This window comes from Neophocaena asiaeorientalis, unplaced genomic scaffold, assembly GCF_003031525.2.
Source record: "Neophocaena asiaeorientalis asiaeorientalis breed wild unplaced genomic scaffold, Neophocaena_asiaeorientalis_V1.1 scaffold254, whole genome shotgun sequence".
NCBI classification, from domain to species: domain Eukaryota; kingdom Metazoa; phylum Chordata; class Mammalia; order Artiodactyla; family Phocoenidae; genus Neophocaena; species Neophocaena asiaeorientalis.
In genome coordinates this window covers 2,837,627-2,855,571 of record NW_020174705.1, presented here as the reverse complement: position 1 = coordinate 2,855,571, position 17,945 = coordinate 2,837,627, and the positions used below count along the sequence as shown (strand labels likewise).

The following is a 17,945-nucleotide window of genomic DNA, read 5'->3' as shown; positions in this document are numbered from 1 at the left end:
AAAAAAAAAAAAAAAAAAAAATTGCATATGAAAATTAACTTGCTGTATTTATGTGGTCTACTTCTGGACTTTTTATTCTATGCCATTGATCTGTGGGTCTATCCTTTTATCAAGACCATACTCTTTTTTTAAAAAAAATATTTATTTATTTGGCTGCACAGGGTCTTAGTTGTGGCACACAGGACTTTCGTTGCCATGTGATCCTCACTGAGGCATGCAGGATATAGTTTCCTGACCAGGGATCGAACCCAGGCCCCCTGCATTGGGAGCGTGGAGTCTTAGCCACTAGAACACCAGCGAAGTCCCCAAGACCACACTCTTTTGATTAATGTAGCTTTAGAGAAAGTCTTATAATCAAGTGTTGTAATTCCTTCAAATTTTTTTCTTATTTTTCAAAACTATTTAGGCTCTTCGAATTCGTTTATCTTTCCACATTGCATTAAATCTATTGATCAGTCTGGGGAATTGATATCTTTACTATGTTGAGTCTTTCCAAACTATGAACATGGTATGTCTTCCCATTTACTTAGGACTTATTTCACCAGTGGTTTATAGTTCTCAGCATACATAACCTGTACATGTTTTGTTAGATTTATAACTAAATATTTCTTTTGAAGCTATTGTAAATTATATTGTTTCCAGTGTATAGAAATGGAATTTATTTGCTTACTTTGTATCCTGTGATCTTACTAAATTTACTTATTCTAGAAATTTTGGTAGCATCTTAGGATTTTCCACAATAAAAATCATGTCATCTGAGTAGACAGTTTTGTTTTTCCTTTCAAATCTGGATGTTTTGTATTTCCTTTTCTTTCATTATTGGACTAGCCAAGCCTTACAGTACAATGCTAAACAGGAGTGGCAGAAGTGGGTATTCTTGTTTTGTTCCTTATCTCAGAGGGAAAGCATTCAGTCTTTGCAATTAAATGTGATATGGACTATAGGTTTTTAAAATATAGATACTCTTTCGGAGTTCCCTGGTGAACTAGTGATTAGAATTTGGTGCTTTCACTGCCGTGGCCTGGGTTCAATCCCTGGTCAGGGAACTGAGATCCCACAAGCCACACAGTGCAACCAAAATAAAAATAAATAAATTAACTTAAAAGAACAGGTGCTCTTTTACCGGTTGAAGAAGTTCCATTCTACTCCTAGTTTTCTTAGAACTTTTGTCATAAATAAATGTTGTACTTTGTCTCCATCTTCACTACAGTGCTCACTTTCAGGTTTCTAGTTGTGCTAAGTTGAGGTAAAGGAACATCAGAGAATATAACTTGTAAACTCACCATTATGCGAGCCACAACTACTAAGCCCATGTGCCACAACTACTGAAGCCTGTGCGCCTAGAGCCTGTACTCCGCAACAGGAGAAGCCACTGCAATGAGAAGCCCACACACTACAACAAAGAGTAGCCCCCGTTCACCGCAACTAGAGAAAAGCCCGCGTGCAGCAACAAAGGCCCAATGCAGACAAAAATTAATTTTTTAAAAATCCTATATAAACTCAGCATCAGTTCAGTGGTACTTTGAATTCTACTGTTGTTCTCCAAATCACCTGCTGCTATTGACGCTTTGAAGTTCTCAAATAGCTGCTCCATGCATTCTACCCAGGTTTTAGACTTGTTTTCTATGTGAGAGAAAAGGTGAAGCATGCTTACTACAACTTACCCAGAGCTGGAACTCCAATACTAAGTTTTTCTCGAGCCTTTCCTATCTTTATACATTTTCTTTCTTTTCCTGTATTACTGGTTCTCCACTCTGCCACCTAACCCCTGCCTCCACAAAAGTCTTCCTAAATTAGTTTACTCCTTCTCAAAGCTTTTATGTAATCTTTCATTTTTTCTTGTCCAGTCTTCTTCCCTGTCCCACCTGCTACTATTAGTTACCTGCAAGCCTACTTGTTTTTTTTTTCTTAATTTTATTATTTATTTATATTTTATTTTTGGCTGCACTGAGTCTTCGCTGCCGCCCGCGGGCTTTCTCTAGTTGCAGCAAGCAGGGGTTACTCTTCGTTCCCGTGCACAGGCTTCTCATTGTGGTGGCTTCTATTTTTGTGGAGCATGGGTTCTAGGCGCGTAGGCTTTGGTAGTTGTGTCACGTGGGCTCAGTAGTTGTGGCTCGCAGGCTCTAGAGCACAGGCTCAGTAGTTGCGGTGCACGGGCTTCGTTGCTCCGCGGCATGTGGGATCTTCCCTGACCAAGGTTGGAACCCGTGTTCCCTGCATTGGCGGGTTCTTAACGACTGTGTCACCATGGAAGTCCCTGGAAGCCTACTTGTAATTGGGGAAATGCAAATCAAAACCACAATAGAAAACAACAAAAAAACAAACAAAACAAAAAACCACGATAAAATACCTGCTTAAGTCCCTGCCAATTTTTAAATTACAATATAAGACACATATAATAAAACTCACCTTTTTAAAGTGTTTAATTCAGTGGTTTATTAGTATATTTACATATCATCATCAGTATATAATTCCAGAACATTTTCATCACCCCAAAAGAAACCCTGTATCTTTAACAGTCAACCTCCACCCCCTGACGCTTCCAGTCCCTGGAAAACACTAATCCACTTTGTCTCTATAGATTTGTCTGTTCTGGATATTTCATACAACATGTGACTTTTATGTCTAACTCCTTTCACTTAGCATGTTTCAACATTCATCCATGTTGTAGCATATATCAGAATTTCATTTGTTATAGCTAATAATATTCAATTGTATGGATATACCACTTTTTATTCATCCATATAACAGTTGATGGACATCTGGGTTCTTTCTACTTTGGGGCTATTGTGAATAAGGCTGCTATGTACATTCATATGTAAGGTTTTTTGTGGACACAAGATTTCTATTCTCTTGGGTATATACTTAGCAGTGGAATTGTTGGGACAAATGGTAATGTTTAAATTTTGCAGTTACTGACAGAGTGTATTCTACAGTGACTGAACAATTTAAATTCCCATCAGCAGTGTATGATGGTTCTAATTTCTCCACATCCTTGATAACACGTGTTATTATCTTTTTTATTACAGCCATGCTAGGGGAGATAAATGGTATCTTAATGTGCTTTGTTTGGTTGATTTTTTGTTTTGTTTTCTTGGTGGCTTGTAGGATCTTAGTTTCCCAACCAGGGATCAAACCCAGGCCCTTGGCAGTGAGAGCACAGAATCCTAACCACTGGACAACCAGGGAACCAGCTTTTAGTTTTATTGATCCTTGCTATTGTTTTCTTTGTTTCTATTTCATTTATTTCTGCTCTGATCTTTCTTTCCTTCTACTAACTTTGGGTTTTGTTTTTCTTGCTCTAGTTCCTTTAGGTATACGGTTAGACTTTTTGAGATTCTTCTTGTTTCTTGAAGTAGGAGATTGTATTGCTATAAACTTCCCTCTTAGAACTGCTTTTGCTGCATCCCATAGGTTTGGGATCGTCGTGTTTTCATTGTCATTTGTCTCTAGGTATTTTTTGATTTCCTCTTTGATTTCTTCAGTGATCTCTTGGTTATTTAGTAACATATTGTTTAGCCTCCACGTGTTTGTGTTTTATATGTTTTATCCCCTGTAATTGATTTCTAATCTCATAGCATTGTGGTTAGAAAAGTTGCTTGATATTATTTCAATTTTCTTAAATTTACTGAGGCTTGATTTGTGACCCAAGAGGTGATCTATCCTGGAAAATGCTCTGTGTGTACTTGAGAAAGTGTAATTGCTGTTTTCGGATGGAATGTCCTATAAATATCAATTAAATCTATCTGGTCTATTGTGTCATTTAAAGCTTGTTTTGTTTCCTTATTAATTTTCTGGCTGGCTGATCTGTCCATTGGTGTATATGAGGTGTTAAAGTGCTCCACTATTATTGTGTTACTGTAGATTTCCTCTTTTATAGCTGTAAGCATTTGCCTTATGTATTGAGGTGCTCCTATGTTGGGTGCATATATAATTTTTATATCTTCTTGGATTGATCCCTTGATCATTATGTAGTGTCCTTCCTTGTCTCTCGTAACATTCTTTATTTTAAGGTTTATTTTACCTGATATCAGTATTGCGACTCCAGCTTTCTTTTGATTTCCATTTGCATGGAATATCTTTTTCCATCCCCTCACTTTCAGTCTGTATGTGTCCCTAGGTCTAAAGTGGGTCTCTTGTAGATAGCATATATATGGGTCTTGTTTTTGTATCCATGCAGCAAGCTTGTGTCTTTTGCTTAGAGCATTTCCCTCAATGTGGTTTTGATTTGAATTTCTGTGATGGCTAATGATGTTGATTGCCTTTTTATGTGCTGACTGGCCATTTGTATATCTTATTGGGAGAAATGTCTATTCAAATCCTTCAATATTAAATTCTCTACTATTGAGTTTCTTTCATGTAGTGTTAAGTAATACTTCTTTTAATAGTTTTTTTTTTTTTTAATTTTTGACTGTGTTGGGTCTTCGTTGTGCACGGGCTATTGCTAGTTGCAGCGAACAGGGGCTACTCTTCGTTGCAGCTCACAGGCTTATCATTGCAGAGGCTTCTCTTGTTGTGGAGCACGGGCTATACGCACGTGGGCTTCAGTAGCTGTGGCATGTGGGCTCAGTAGTTGTGGCTCGCGGGCCCTATAGCACAGGCTCAGTAGTCGTGGCACACGGGCTTAGTTGATCCATGGCATGTGGGATCTTCCCGGACCACGGATCCAACCCATGTCCCCTGCATTGGCAGGTGGATTCTTAACCACTGCGCCACCAGGGAAGTCCCCAAGTAATGCTGAAATGAAGTTGCTGATTGTTTGGGGGTTGATGGTTATAAAAATTTGAAAACAGGCTTAAAAAAAAAAAAACGCTGGGTCTTCCCTGGTGGCGCAGCGGTTAAGAAACTGCCTGCCAATGCAGAGGACACGGGGTCGAGCCCTGGTCCAGGAAGATCCCACATGCTGTGGAACAACTAAGCCCATGTTTCAAAACTACTGAGCCTGAGCTCTAGAGCCCACGTGCTGCAACTACTGAAGTCCATGCGCCTAGAGCCCACGCTCTGCAACAAGAGAAGCCATCACAATGAGAAACCTGTACACTGCAATGAAGAGTAGCCCCTCGCTCACTGCACCTAGAGAAAGCCCACGCACAGCAACGAATACCCAAGGCAGCCAAAAAAAAAAAAAAAAAAAAACCCCTTTTGGAACTTCCATGGTGGTCCAGTGGTTGACTCCACGCGTACACTGCAGGAGGCACAGGTTTGATCCCTGTTCAGGGAACTAAGATCCCACATGTCATGTGACACAGCCAAAACAACAAATAAACAAAACTCTTTTGGCAAATAGGATATAATTGCTTATATACTAAAGTGCCTAAATTTTCATAGGAGTTTGCTTTGTCTCAATATCTTACTGAGAATGTATCTAGGACTTACCTGGGGACGCAGTGATTAAGAATCTGCCTGCCAATTCAGAGGACACGGGTTCAAACTCTGGTCTGGGACGATCCCACATGCTGCAGAGCACCTAAGCCCGTGCGCCACAACTACTGAGCCTGCGCTGTAGAGCCTGCAAACCAAAACTACTGAGCCCACATGCCACAACTACTGAAGCCCGCGCACCTAGAGCCTGTGCTCCGCAATAAGAGAAGCCACCCGAATGAGAAGCCTGTGCACAGCAGCAAAGAGTAGCCCCCGCTCACCGCACCAGAGGAAGCCTGTGTGCAGCAACGAAGACCCAGTGCAGCCAAAAATAAGATAAAATAAAATAAAATAAATGTATATATATTAAAAAAAGATAAGATGGAGTGGGAAACTGACCATGGAAAGCCAAACTGCTAAACAAATGAATAACAAAAATATACAAATTGTTTAAATGATGTACAGGAGCCTAGAGAATGCCCACTTCATCCTCAGTCCAGCTTTATTTATTTATTTATGTTTGGATGTGTTGCACAGTTTGCGGGAATGTCCGACCAGGGATGGAACCCTGTGCCCTCCTTCAGTGGAAGCGTGGCGTCCTAACCATTGGACCATGAGGGAAGGTTCCTCCTCCTCACCCCAGCATTCTTTAGAAGCAAAAAGGCTAAGTGAAAATCTCAGCACATAAAACAATGCCTGGCACATAGAAAGTGCCCAATAAACATTTGCCCAATGTTGAATGAATAAATGAACATTCCCAGTGCATATCTCTCCGAAAGTTTTAGGAAGCAAACATCCACAGGTAGAGATAAAGATGGAACCAGTTTTTGGCAGCAGGTTAATGTGTCAATTTGGGAACTGCAGGTGATAAACACTAGTTTATGGCACCAAGAATACTGGTTGCAAATACACTTTGTTGATTAAGTCGATATTTATAAATGATAAAGTATGGTAAGTTAAATTGGCCATAAAGGGATCTTTCAAAGCAGGTTATACCACACTTCTAGACTATTAGAGCACTGGGTATTGAAGCACAAAATAATTACCTTAGAAACACACCAGAAGAGGATCAAGGTAAGGGGTGGACACCAACCAAAAAAAAGAAGAGAAAATTCCTCATGAAGAGGAAGTATGGCGCCAAATGAGGAAGGAAATAGAAAAGGAGTATTAAATTTCCGCTTCATTTTTCATCTTAGCAGTTAGTTAAATGTGATGGGTAATACTAAGAAAAAAATATGATCAAGCAGGAATGCTTAGAGGGAAGTGAATTACAATAAATTCTAATTTTTTAGTATTCATTTACACATTACTTCAAGAAAAATAAAGATGAAAACCAATGAAAGTAGGTAAATGAGGGCACTTTGAGCTCCTGGAGAAATGTCCTATATGAACATGTTAGAGAGTACTTACTATTATTATTTTGTTCTTCAGTGGCTTCCAGAAAACCAACAATTAACTACTGCCACTGAACTCTTAATGCATGAATCACTCTGATGCTTGTTAAAAGTTAGCAGTTGATCATGTAGTTTCAGCTTACTAATAAGTTGGTCTGATCATTACAGGCATCTAGTATTCCTTCTGGACCACCCTCATTATGAAGTATTTGGGTTGCCTGTTGTTCTCACAAATGAATACCCCAGTGGGGAGACCAAAAGGGTCCTCTTACAAAGTCACCTCGAGAAGTTGTTGGTCAAGTTCTGGTTGCCCTCTGAGGGAGGGAAAGGAAGCTCCCACGTTCTCTATTAAGCTTGCCTCTTGTGGAGAGAAGGCCTCCACAAGAGGGAGAATTCTTTGAGAATTCGTTCTCAAATATGGTTTAGGGCAGAGACTGTCAAGAATTGTTTATCTCTTATAATGAAACTATTCATGCATGAAATGTCATAATGTCTGAGATTGGCTTTAAATATTCCAAAACAACCAACTCACTCTCTCCAAGCAAAATAAAAAACAAAAAACTGGAGTCCCTCCCATCAGGAAACTTATGCAAGCCTCTTAGATAGACTCATCCACCAGAGGGCAGACAGCAGAAGCAAGAAGAACTACAATCCTGCAGCCTGTGGAACAAAAACCACATTCAGAAAGATAGACTAGATGAAAAGGCAGAGGGCTATGTACCAGATGAAGGAACAAGATAAAACCCCAGAAAAACAACTAAATGAAGTGGAGATAGGCAACCTTCCAGAAAAAGAATTCAGAATAATGATAGTGAAGATGACCCAGGACCTCGGAAAAAGAATGGAGGCAAAGACCGAGACGATGCCAGAAATGTTTAACAAAGACCTAGAAGAATTAAAGAACAAACAAACAGAGATGAACAATACAGTAACTGAAATGAAAACTACACTAGAAGGAATCAATAGCAGAATAACTGAGGCAGAAGAAAGGATAAGTGACCTGGAAGACAGAATGGTGGAATTCACTGCTGCAGAACAGAATAAAGAAAAAAGAGTGAAAAGAAATGAAGACAGCCTAAGAGACCTCTGGGACAACATTAAACGCAGAAGCACTCACATTATAGGAGTCCCAGAAGGAGAAGAGAGAGAGAAAGGACCTGAGAAAATATTTGAAGAGATTATAGTCGAAAACTTCCCTAACATGGGAAAGGAAATAGCCACCCAAGTCCAGGAAGTGCAGAGAGTCCCATACAGGATAAATCCAAGGGAAAACACGCTGAGACACATAGTAATCAAACTGGCAAAAATTAAAGACACAGAAAAATTATTGAAAGCAGCAAGGGAAAAATGACAACATTAAGGGAACTCCCATAAGGTTAACAGCTGATTTCTCAGCAGAAACTCTACAAGCCAGAAGGCAGTAGCATGATACACTTAAAGTGATGAAAGGGAAAAACCTACAACCAAGATTACTCTACCTGGCAAGGATCTCATTCAGATTCGATGGAGAAATCAAAACCTTCAGAGACAAGCAAAAGCTAAGAGAATTCAGCACTACTAAACCAGCTCTATAACAAATGTTAAAGGAACTTTTCTAAGTGGGAAACACAAAAGAAAAGGACCTACAAAAACAAACCCAAAACAATTAAGAAAATGGTCATAGTAACACACATATTGATAATCATGATCAAGTGGGATTTATCCCAGGGATGCAAGGATTCTTCAATATATGCAAATCAATCAATGTGATACACCATATTATCAAATTGATGAATAAAAACCATATGATCAACTCAATAGATGCAAAAAAAAACTGGAGGGGATAAATGACAAAAGTTAGCAAAATTGTTAAAGCCTATATAGGGGCTTCTCATTTTACTTTATTTTAAATATGTTGATTATTTCTGTAATGAGGGTTTTTTTTAACTAATTAATTCATTAATTTTTGGCTGCATTGTTGCTCGCAGGCTTTCTCTAGTTGCGGCGAGTGGGGGCGACTCTTTGTTGTGGTGCGCAAGCTTGTCATTGCGGTAGCTTCTCTTGTTGCGGAGCATGGGCTCTAGGCACGCTGGCTTCAGTAGTTGTGGCGCTCAGGCTTAGATGCTCCGCGGCATGTGGGATTTTCCCCAACCAGGGCTTGAACCCGTGTCCCCTGTGTTGGCAGGTGGATTCTTAACCACTGCGCAACCAGGGAAGCCCCATAATGAAAGCTTTTAAATAGGCATATATAAGAACATTGTTTCTCTCCTACATATATTATCTTAAATCAGTTATTGTTCTATGTATTAGAATGATTTCTGTTACAATGAACAGAAACCCCAATCACTCTGGTTTAAACAATAAGAGGAAACATATAGATTTACGTCGCTAAAAAGTCCTGGGCAATTCTAGGTGTCAGGTGATTCTTGATCCTACCGCTCAGTGGTGTCTCTAAAACCTGAGTATTTATCACTCTGCTCTGCCTTCTATGGTGTTAGTTTCATCCTAAGGTTCACATCTCTCCTATTTCAAGAAGACTGTCAACATCTGCTGGGTTACATATGTCATCCAGCAAGTGCTGGATCTGTTCTAGCATTTCCAACAAGACAGGCCACGTTATGCTGCAGAAACACACAGCACCAACATCCCAGTGATTTAACGCAACAAAAGTTTACTTCTTATTCCTACAGAGTCCATTATAGGTCTGGGAGACTCTGTGGAACAGATACCCCTCCACAATGTGGGGGGCTCGGCATTCCAGACTGTTCTGACTTGTGACCTCTCTCTCTGTATGTGCTTATATGACTGAGGCAGGAAAAGACAGCATTAGAGAGTCCTGCACCAAAATATAAATGCTTAAGCTGAGAAGTGAGAGTTCTGCAGACAACCTACTGCTCAAAACTATCTCAGGATCCTGTGTAACTGCAAGGAGAAAAAAGTCTAACCACTCCCTTCTTACTGTTCACTAGGATACAAGCTCCATGAGGATATGCATTTTGTCTCCTTGTCCACTACTATATCCTTAGTTTAGAAGACTACCTGGGTACATAATAGGCCCTCATTAAATTGAATGAATGAATGTAATGTCAGCAAGAAATCCATATGTATAACTTGGGAGAAGAAACAGAGTCCCATGGGTGTAAGGCTGAGACTGTTGGGTAAGATCTATGCAGACCAGAGCTGCAGAGCTGGCCGAGCTTAAAAAATAAGCACACTGGTATACTGGTACAGTTATCTTAGAGAAGAAAATGAAATCCTGCTGAAAGCGGCAGACCAAAACCTCAGGTGACTTACACCATAAAGCACTGAAGCCAAGGACCAAATCAACCGAGCAAACCACCACCACGAGTGCTCAGCTCCTGGAAGGAGCTGCAACAGCCACAAATGCATCTGCTCCTTTAATGTAGTCAGTCCACCCAACATACCACTGGGGACCAGGGGAAAGGGAAGGACACGCACACTGACTGAGACCCTGCTATTTCCCAGGCCGATAAGTGCTTTTCCTTCATCAACCCCTCTAATCCCCAGAAAAACCCTGAGTTGAGTGTTATCTCTATTTCATATGAAAACTGGAGATTTAAGAGTGTTTCAGTAACCAATCAAGAAACAGGAATGTTTTACAAGCTAGAAATAGAAATAGATAAAATACAATGTCACCCAGGCTGGCTGGGCAGGAACAACATACAGATCAGTCCTGCTAATCCTGCCCTCAGGCCTGACTGATGCAGCTAAGTGACAGCCAACAGACCCACTAGCTATGGGGTCTCAACAAGCCTCTGGATCTCTTATTTCCTTGTTTAACTCCTTTCCTGATTACACCTAGATGCTCTATCAGGAACACATCTGCATCACTGTTGTAGATAAAAGGTGGAGCTACAAGAAAATCCACAGCCTACAGAGATTTTCTGCAATCTATCAAATGTGTACACTAAGGCTGTTACATGATACGATGGAGAAAACAGAAGGATGACCCTTCCTGTTTAACAGTTACAGTGTAAGTCAACCAACACACGTGTATGTGTCCGTCCTTGCCTACCACTCAGCATCCTCTCCCAAATCTTTGCTTTTGGGAACTGGTCTCCTGTTCACTGGATTCCCAGAGTAACATGCCCTGTGACCCATAGGATCCTGATGCAGTAAACACTCCAGTTCCCAGACAAATATAACCCTCTCCTTGTTCTTTTTTTTTTTTTGCGGTATGCGGGCCTCTCACTGTTGTGGCCTCTCCCGTTGTGGCCTCTCCCATTGTGGAGCACAGGCTCCGGACACGCAGGCTCAGCGGCCATGGCTCACGGGCCCAGCCACTCTGCGGCATGTGGGATCTTCCCGGACCGGAGCACGAACCCGTGTCCCCCTGCATCGGCAGGAGGACTCTCATCCACTGCGCCACCAGGGAAGCCCTCCTTGTTCTTAATGACATACAAAAGCCAAGTTAAAATGCAAACAGATAAAAACCTGAGAAGGTGATCCTGAATTGCCATTAATTTCCATTTAGACCTTGGAAAAGTGCTCATTTTTATGGCTGTTTTATCCTATTGATATTGTGACATAAGTAAACAGTCTAGTTTCTTTTACTCGAGAAAATTCTTCTTTACATGGCTAAAGATTCCAACCCGTTTCCATATTATCTCCTTCTTAGAGGTGTTCTCCCTTTTCCATCCACCACCAGAGAGGCATACAATAGCGATTAGTTCACCTGGGCAGATTCCCTATTGGTGAAGTAAATATGATTTCATCACAGTAAAAACTGTACTAATAGTATTCCAGAGCTGAATTAGCTAAAAAGTTAAAAAAGGAACTCAAACAATGTCCAAATTTGTGAACAGTACCCGATGATGGGACAGTTAAGAAAATCCAATTTGGTTCTTCAAAAATTTTACATTAGAATTCATTTCTGCCCATGAGATTACTGAAATTGGTAAACCTGGAAGACAATGGTATGCAATTAAACATCATATTATTGCTTTCTGTTTTGGAAGACCATGCTACAAATGTTTCTAACATGTATGCTTAAGAGTGGCTGAGGAAATCAATGCAAACCAACAATATTCACCTCTGTGACCACAGAAGAATTCATGGCTGCATCCACTATTTGAAGCTGAATTTGCTATTCTGCCAAATACAGTCCCAAAACAGCTTTTCCCTTTACTCTGAATGTTCTTAGAACACCTCTCCTGCTAAGGAAATCCCTGAAAGTTTTAGTAAAAACAGCAAGTAGTACAACTAACACATTCCCTGCAGACTCAACCTTGATTCCTTCTGTGAAACATGTTTATTTCCCAAAGTTTCCTGATGAAAAATTCCACTGATGAAAAATTCTTCATGCTTCATAATTTTGTACTTTTCATAACTTTAAGGTCCAGCTCCACTTGGTGAATTTCTTCAGACTGAGGACACCGAACAAGCTTCCCTTTACTGGTGGAGTTTCTGGTGTCTAAGAAGGCTTGAGCGTCTGCTGAAGTTTCTCCTGCATGTGCTACAGGTATAAGGCTGCTCACCTGTGTGAGTTCTCCGGTGTTTAATAAGGTGGGAATTTTGACTGAATTTTTTTCCACATTCATGACATGTAAAGGGCTTCTCTCCAGTGTGAGTTCTTTGGTGTGTGTGGAGATGTGAATTTTGACTGAAGCTTTTCCCACACCATGAGCATTTATATGGTTTTATTCCTTGGTGTGTTGTTAAGTGCTTATTAAGATCTGAACTCCACCTAAACCTCTTATCACACTGCTGACATTTATATGGTTTCTCTTCAGTGTGAATTCTTTGGTGCTTAATAAGGTCAGAGCTAACTCTGAAGCTTTTCCCACATTCCTGGCATTTAAAAGGCTTCTCTCCTGCACGTTCTTTTTTGTGAAGATCCATAAGTTTCAGCAGCTCTTGTTTCCAGGTTGAAAGTTTCTTTTTTTTCTTCACTGGAAAATCTCGGTGCCATTTCCCCACCCTATGCATATCACCATGATTTTCTTTGCCCATTGTTTTCTGGGGGACTTTCAATCTGGCCTTTTTTGATGCTATATCTACTGGTACTTGTATTTCTAAGTCAGAAAGACATAGAGGCTGAAGATTTTCAGTGTCATTTTTGAGCTTTAGCCCTGCTGGAATAAACATAAGAAACAGCTAACCATATGATAGAGCAAGAAAGCCACAGTAATGAAGAGAAAAACTGGATGAACACTAATTTTTAAAAAAAACAGATAAGCAGAAGTGTAAAATGTTAAGCCCTTGTAAAAGTTCCTATTAAGGCACATTTCCTTTGTTCCCATGGTGTACTTACCTGTAGGCAGCTCTCCAGAATTGTCCTTGAACTCCAGGGATCTTTGAACCCACGGCTCTTCCCCCTGCTCTAGACAGGAGATCACTTTAGGTTTGGGGAGCACAAATAATGCTGTGAAATGGAAAAACTGAGGTCAAGGATTGGTAACAATAGTCCAGTAATTCCAGACTATTTCAGGAAGAGCAAAGGATACTTTAACAGTTTGCAACACCAAATGGTTAAATGGATAGACTCATATCTGGTATCAGGTTCATAACATACTCCATTTGTGGGTGGATATACAAAGTAGAGAGTGAGAAATAAACCTAAGCTGGACCAATGAAAAGGATATAGGGCATGGGAATCCGGTGCATGATCCCCATCTTCTGCTACCAAGAATACCCCATATTCTACTAAGGTAGGACCAAACTGCAGAGGCTGTAGGAAATATACCTGGTCCTATTAAGTCTTTAGGAAGACTCATACTGGATAAGGCCAGGTCTAGAGGAGTCAATGTGAAGGTCAGTGGGCTGGGTATCATAAACACAAGTGATTCCTGTTATACTATAGCAACTTTCAATTTAGATCTCAGGTACTAGACACTGGATCAGGAAAGATTTCTACCATTCCCATAGCTCACTGGTTCACATCCAGGTGGAGGAAACAGACCAGAATTACTTAGTGGACTTTCTCTAAGTCATATTGCCAAGTATGGAAAGTATTCATCACTCAGTCATTCAATACATATGTGCTGAGTGGCTATGGTGCACCAGACACCCTCTATGTGCTAAGGATACAGTGGTGAATAAGCCAAGCCCCTTGATCTCACAGAGCTTATCTTTTAGTGCAGAGTGAGACAATCTAACATTAATAAACAAGCAAATAAAATGTCAGGAAGTGATAAATGTTTTGAAGAAAACTAAAGCAGGGTGAGAGAACATTTAAGATTCTGCTTGTGAAGATATTTTAGATAAGGCTGTATGAAAAGCCTGTTTTAGAAAGTGATATCTGAGCAGAACCCTAAAATGAGAATTTTACCATGTGGCAGAAACGTGGGCCAGGCAGAGGGAAGGGGAAAGAAATGAGCACCTCAAGTCCATGAAACAGCAAGATGAGCAGTATGAACAAAGAGGCCAGAGCAAGGGCACGAGTAGTAGGACATGACAGGCTGGTGAGGAGGGGCCAGATTTTGGAGGGTCCTGAGAGCCTTGGTAAGGAATTTGGATTTATTCTGAACCTTACGAGAAGTTATTGCAAGGTTTTGAAGCAGAAAATGTCATGATCTGATCAGGTTTTTAAAAGACTCTGGCTGCCATGTAGAAAACAGACTGAGAGGGCAGGAGTGGTGGCCGTGGGTGCCAGTTAGAAAGTATTGAGGTGGACCTTGATAGAGATGTTGCTGGCTGAGACCAGGATGCTAACACAATAAGCTGAGACATGATCAGATTCAGGCTACACTGTGAAGGTGGAGCCAAGAGTGATGTATTAGACTTAGTGGGGTATTATGGCAAGATCAAGGTAAAGGATGACTGGATGTTTCTTGCTCTGAACAAGTGGATGAGTGGGTATTCCTTTTACGGAGATGATATGGGCAAGATGTAAGGGCAAGTTTGGAGAGAAGAGGAGATCAAGAATTCCAAATAGTGTAAGGAATGTGTACTTGGAAAAAGCTCCCTGGTGATCTTTTCCCTGCCTACACCATCTAGTTGAGAACCAGTCAGCTACTAGAACAGAGACTCTCTCACAGGGGTGCATTCTCAGTACGCCAACAACAGGATAGATTAGTCCACTCCTATGTTAACGGAAGGGGAGAATCTTTACCTAGAGAGATGACAGTCTCATAGTTTTCTTGCATTACATCATTGTAGAGGGCCTTCTGAGTAGGATCCAGTAACTCCCATTCTTCTTGGGAAAAATACATGGCCACTTCTTCAAATGTCAACAAGCTCTAAAGAAGAGAATGGGCTTTAGCTCAGGACTTGCCACTACAGTAGTAGCCCAACCTTCTGAGCCATCAACTGCATGGTAAGCCAGTCACTAAAGGAACTAACAGCACATGAATTTTTTTTAAGTGGGAAGGCAGAAAGGAAGTAGGCAAGGGATCAGCAAATAGCCTGGGAGGTGCCCAGTTCCTGAGGGGGATCATGTCGGTTAACACCTCTGTGCACCTGCTGGGCAGTGTGGGTCAAGGGCAGCAGGGAGAGGTAGCCCTAAGAAGCTGGAAAGCACAGCTCACCTGGGACTCAGGCAAGACGAGCTCAGGTGCCACTGTCCAATCTTTGGCATTTGTCTGCTCAGGAAAGGCTAGGATCTGGTGAGCAGGCACCGCTGTAGAAGAGTGAGAGGAAATTTCTCTCCCTTCTGTCTTTGAACATCCTAGGCTCAGTTCTGAAATATAGAAGATCCTGATCTTTCAGTAGAAATGGAACACTTTACAAGTGCTATGTGGTACCTAGAAGTGGCTATCTCATTTTAAACAAGAATCAAGCATCTACTAGCCCCTAAGATGGGTTTCCCAGTTGACTCTCTTCAGTTTTCATGAGTGAAGTCAATAAAAGGAAGTCTTGTTTTTTTCCTTACATGACATGAATTCTCCTGAGTTGGACAAAAATTAGAGGTGTTGGAAAATGTAGTACTGAGTCCAGTGTGCCAAGTAAAGGAAATGCAAAGGAAGAAATGAGCTTGGTGAGTTCAAGAAACAGCAAGAAGGGTTTCCCTGGTAGCGCAGTGGTTAAGAATCCGCCTGCCAATGCAGGGGAGACGAGTTTGAGCCCTGTTATAGGAAGATCCGACATGCCATGGAGCAACTAAGCCCACGCGCCACAACTACTGAGCCTGTGCTCTACAGCCCGCGAGCCACAACTACTGAGCCCATGTGCCACAACTACTGAAGCCCGTGGGCCTAGAGCCTGGGCTCTGCAACGAGAAGCCACAGCAATGAGAAGCCCACGCACTGCAGTGAAGAGTAGTCCCCACTCGCAGCAACTAGAGAAAGCCCGCATGCAGCAATGAAGACCCAACACAGCCAAAAACAAACAAATAAATTAATTTATATATTAAAAAAAAAGAAACAGCAAGAAGACCAGTGTGGCTAAAGAGGACTGAGCAGGGCAGGAATGGCAGGAGATGAGGGCAGGAAGGTGAGGAGGGGCCAGAATTTGGGGGGTCCTGGGTGCCTCTACAAGGAGTTTGGATTCATTATGAATGTGTGAAAAGTCACAGTAAGGTTTTCATGCAGAGAAGTGTCCTGATATGATCCAGTTTTTAAAAGATTCTGGCTGTGCTGTGTGGAAAACAGCCTGCGGGAGGGGAGGAATGGTGGCGGGGGGTGCCAGATAGAAAGTACTGAGGTGGACCTTGTTAGAGATGCCGCTGGCTTACACCAAGATGCTAAAGCACAGCAGGCTGAGACTTGGTTGGACTCAGGCTACACGGTGAAGGTGGAGCCAAGAGGACTAGTGATGGAGTAATACTACTGGGGTTTGATAAGATCGGTGTAAAGGATGACCAAGTTTTCTGGGCTAAAATATTGGGTGAATCGTGGTGTCCTTTGTGGAGATGGGAAAGTTAAGAGAAGAGCAATCTGGAGGGAAAGAAGGCAGATTTAGGATAAGGAATGATCATGTGCACTGGGAAAAAGCTCCCTGGTGTTCTGGATATACCTTTTCCCTGCCCACACCATCTAGTTGAGAACCAGTCAGCTACTAGAACAGAGACTCTCTCACAGGGGTGCATTCTCAGTACGCCAACAACAGGACAGATTAGTCCACTCCTATGCAAAGGGAAGGGAAGAATCTTTACCTAGAGAGATGACAGTCTCATAGTTTTCTTGCATTACATCATTGTAGAGGGCCTTCTGAGTAGGATCCAGTAACTCCCATTCTTCTTGGGAAAAATACATGGCCACTTCTTCAAATGTCAACAAGCTCTAGAGAAGAAAATGGGCTTTAGCTCAGTACCTGCCACTTCAAAAGCAGCCCAACCTTCTGAGCCATCAACTGCATGGTAAGCCAGTCACAAAAGGAACTAACAGCATTTGATTTTTAAAAAGTGAGAAGGCAGAAAGGAAGGAGGCAAGGGATCAACTAACAAGTGCCCAAAATCGTGGGGAACATCTGGACTAACAGCTCTGAATACCTGCTGGGGAGCGCGGGTCAAGGGCAGCAGGGAAAGGCAGCCCTAAGAAGCTGGAAAGCACAGCTCACCTGGGACTCAGACAAGATGAGCTCAGGTGCCACTGTCCAGTCTTTGGTGTTTGTCTGCTCAGGAAAGGCTAGGATCCGGTGAGCAGACACCGCTGTGGGTGAAGGAGAGCCACAGGAAATCTCTCTCGCTTCTGTTTCTGAATATCCTAGGCTCATTTCTAAAATACAGAAGACCTTGAGTTTTTCAGTATTGATGAGACACCTTTACAAGTGTATGGTGCCCAGAAATGGCCTTCTCCTTGTTAATGAGAACCAAGTATCTACCAGCCTCTAAACAGATTCGCCAGTTTTCATAAGCAAAATTAACAAAAGGAAAAACCCTTTTAATTTTCCTCTCATGACACAAATTGTTCAGAGTTTGACAAAGCTTAAACATATTTGAAAATGACATACTCAGGGACTCCAGTATACAGTAGGAGATTTTAATCATTTATCATTTCTTTCCTGGTACACAATTTTCTTCACATTCCGCCACTGACAACCGATTTCTGATTCCAATTCCTTCTGTATTTTATGAGGACAAGGTGGGCCCAACCCTCTCCACTTTTCTAAAAAACTGAGTTCCAATCGCTTCTCGGCCTTTTGGCTAAGATCAAGTGTAAAAAACTGAGTTCCCAGTGTTATTAACAGGGTTCTGTGGTTTGGAGATTTCTGTATCTTAGGCCAACCCCCACCTTCAACCACACCTGGTCTGCTCTACCATAACCTGGGGGGCATTCTAATTGCTAACGTGGCTGCATTAGTAGATCCACA

The 17,945-nt window shown here is 41.6% G+C and overlaps 1 protein-coding gene across 6 annotated transcripts in view; it reads right to left on the bottom strand.

Moving 5' to 3' along the window:
• LOC112409412 (zinc finger protein 75D-like) overlaps positions 1-17,945 on the bottom strand; it is a 32,175-nt gene that overhangs the window by 10,014 nt on the left and 4,216 nt on the right. The window contains exons 5-10 of one of the 6 annotated variants that reach the window (XM_024759529.1): positions 17,193-17,350; positions 16,789-16,915; positions 15,224-15,375; positions 14,809-14,935; positions 13,009-13,119; positions 11,018-12,829 (exon numbers count right to left, since the gene is read on the bottom strand). In XM_024759529.1, coding sequence (XP_024615297.1) covers positions 12,147-12,829; positions 13,009-13,119; positions 14,809-14,935; positions 15,224-15,375; positions 16,789-16,915; positions 17,193-17,350 — 1,358 coding nt within the window. In that variant the 3' untranslated portion in view covers positions 11,018-12,146. Of the gene's footprint in view, positions 1-11,017; positions 12,830-13,008; positions 13,120-14,808; positions 14,936-15,223; positions 15,376-16,788; positions 16,916-17,192; positions 17,351-17,945 lie in introns of those variants that run through there. The other 5 variants (XM_024759531.1, XM_024759532.1, XM_024759534.1 and 2 more) reach the window with 5 other exon arrangements.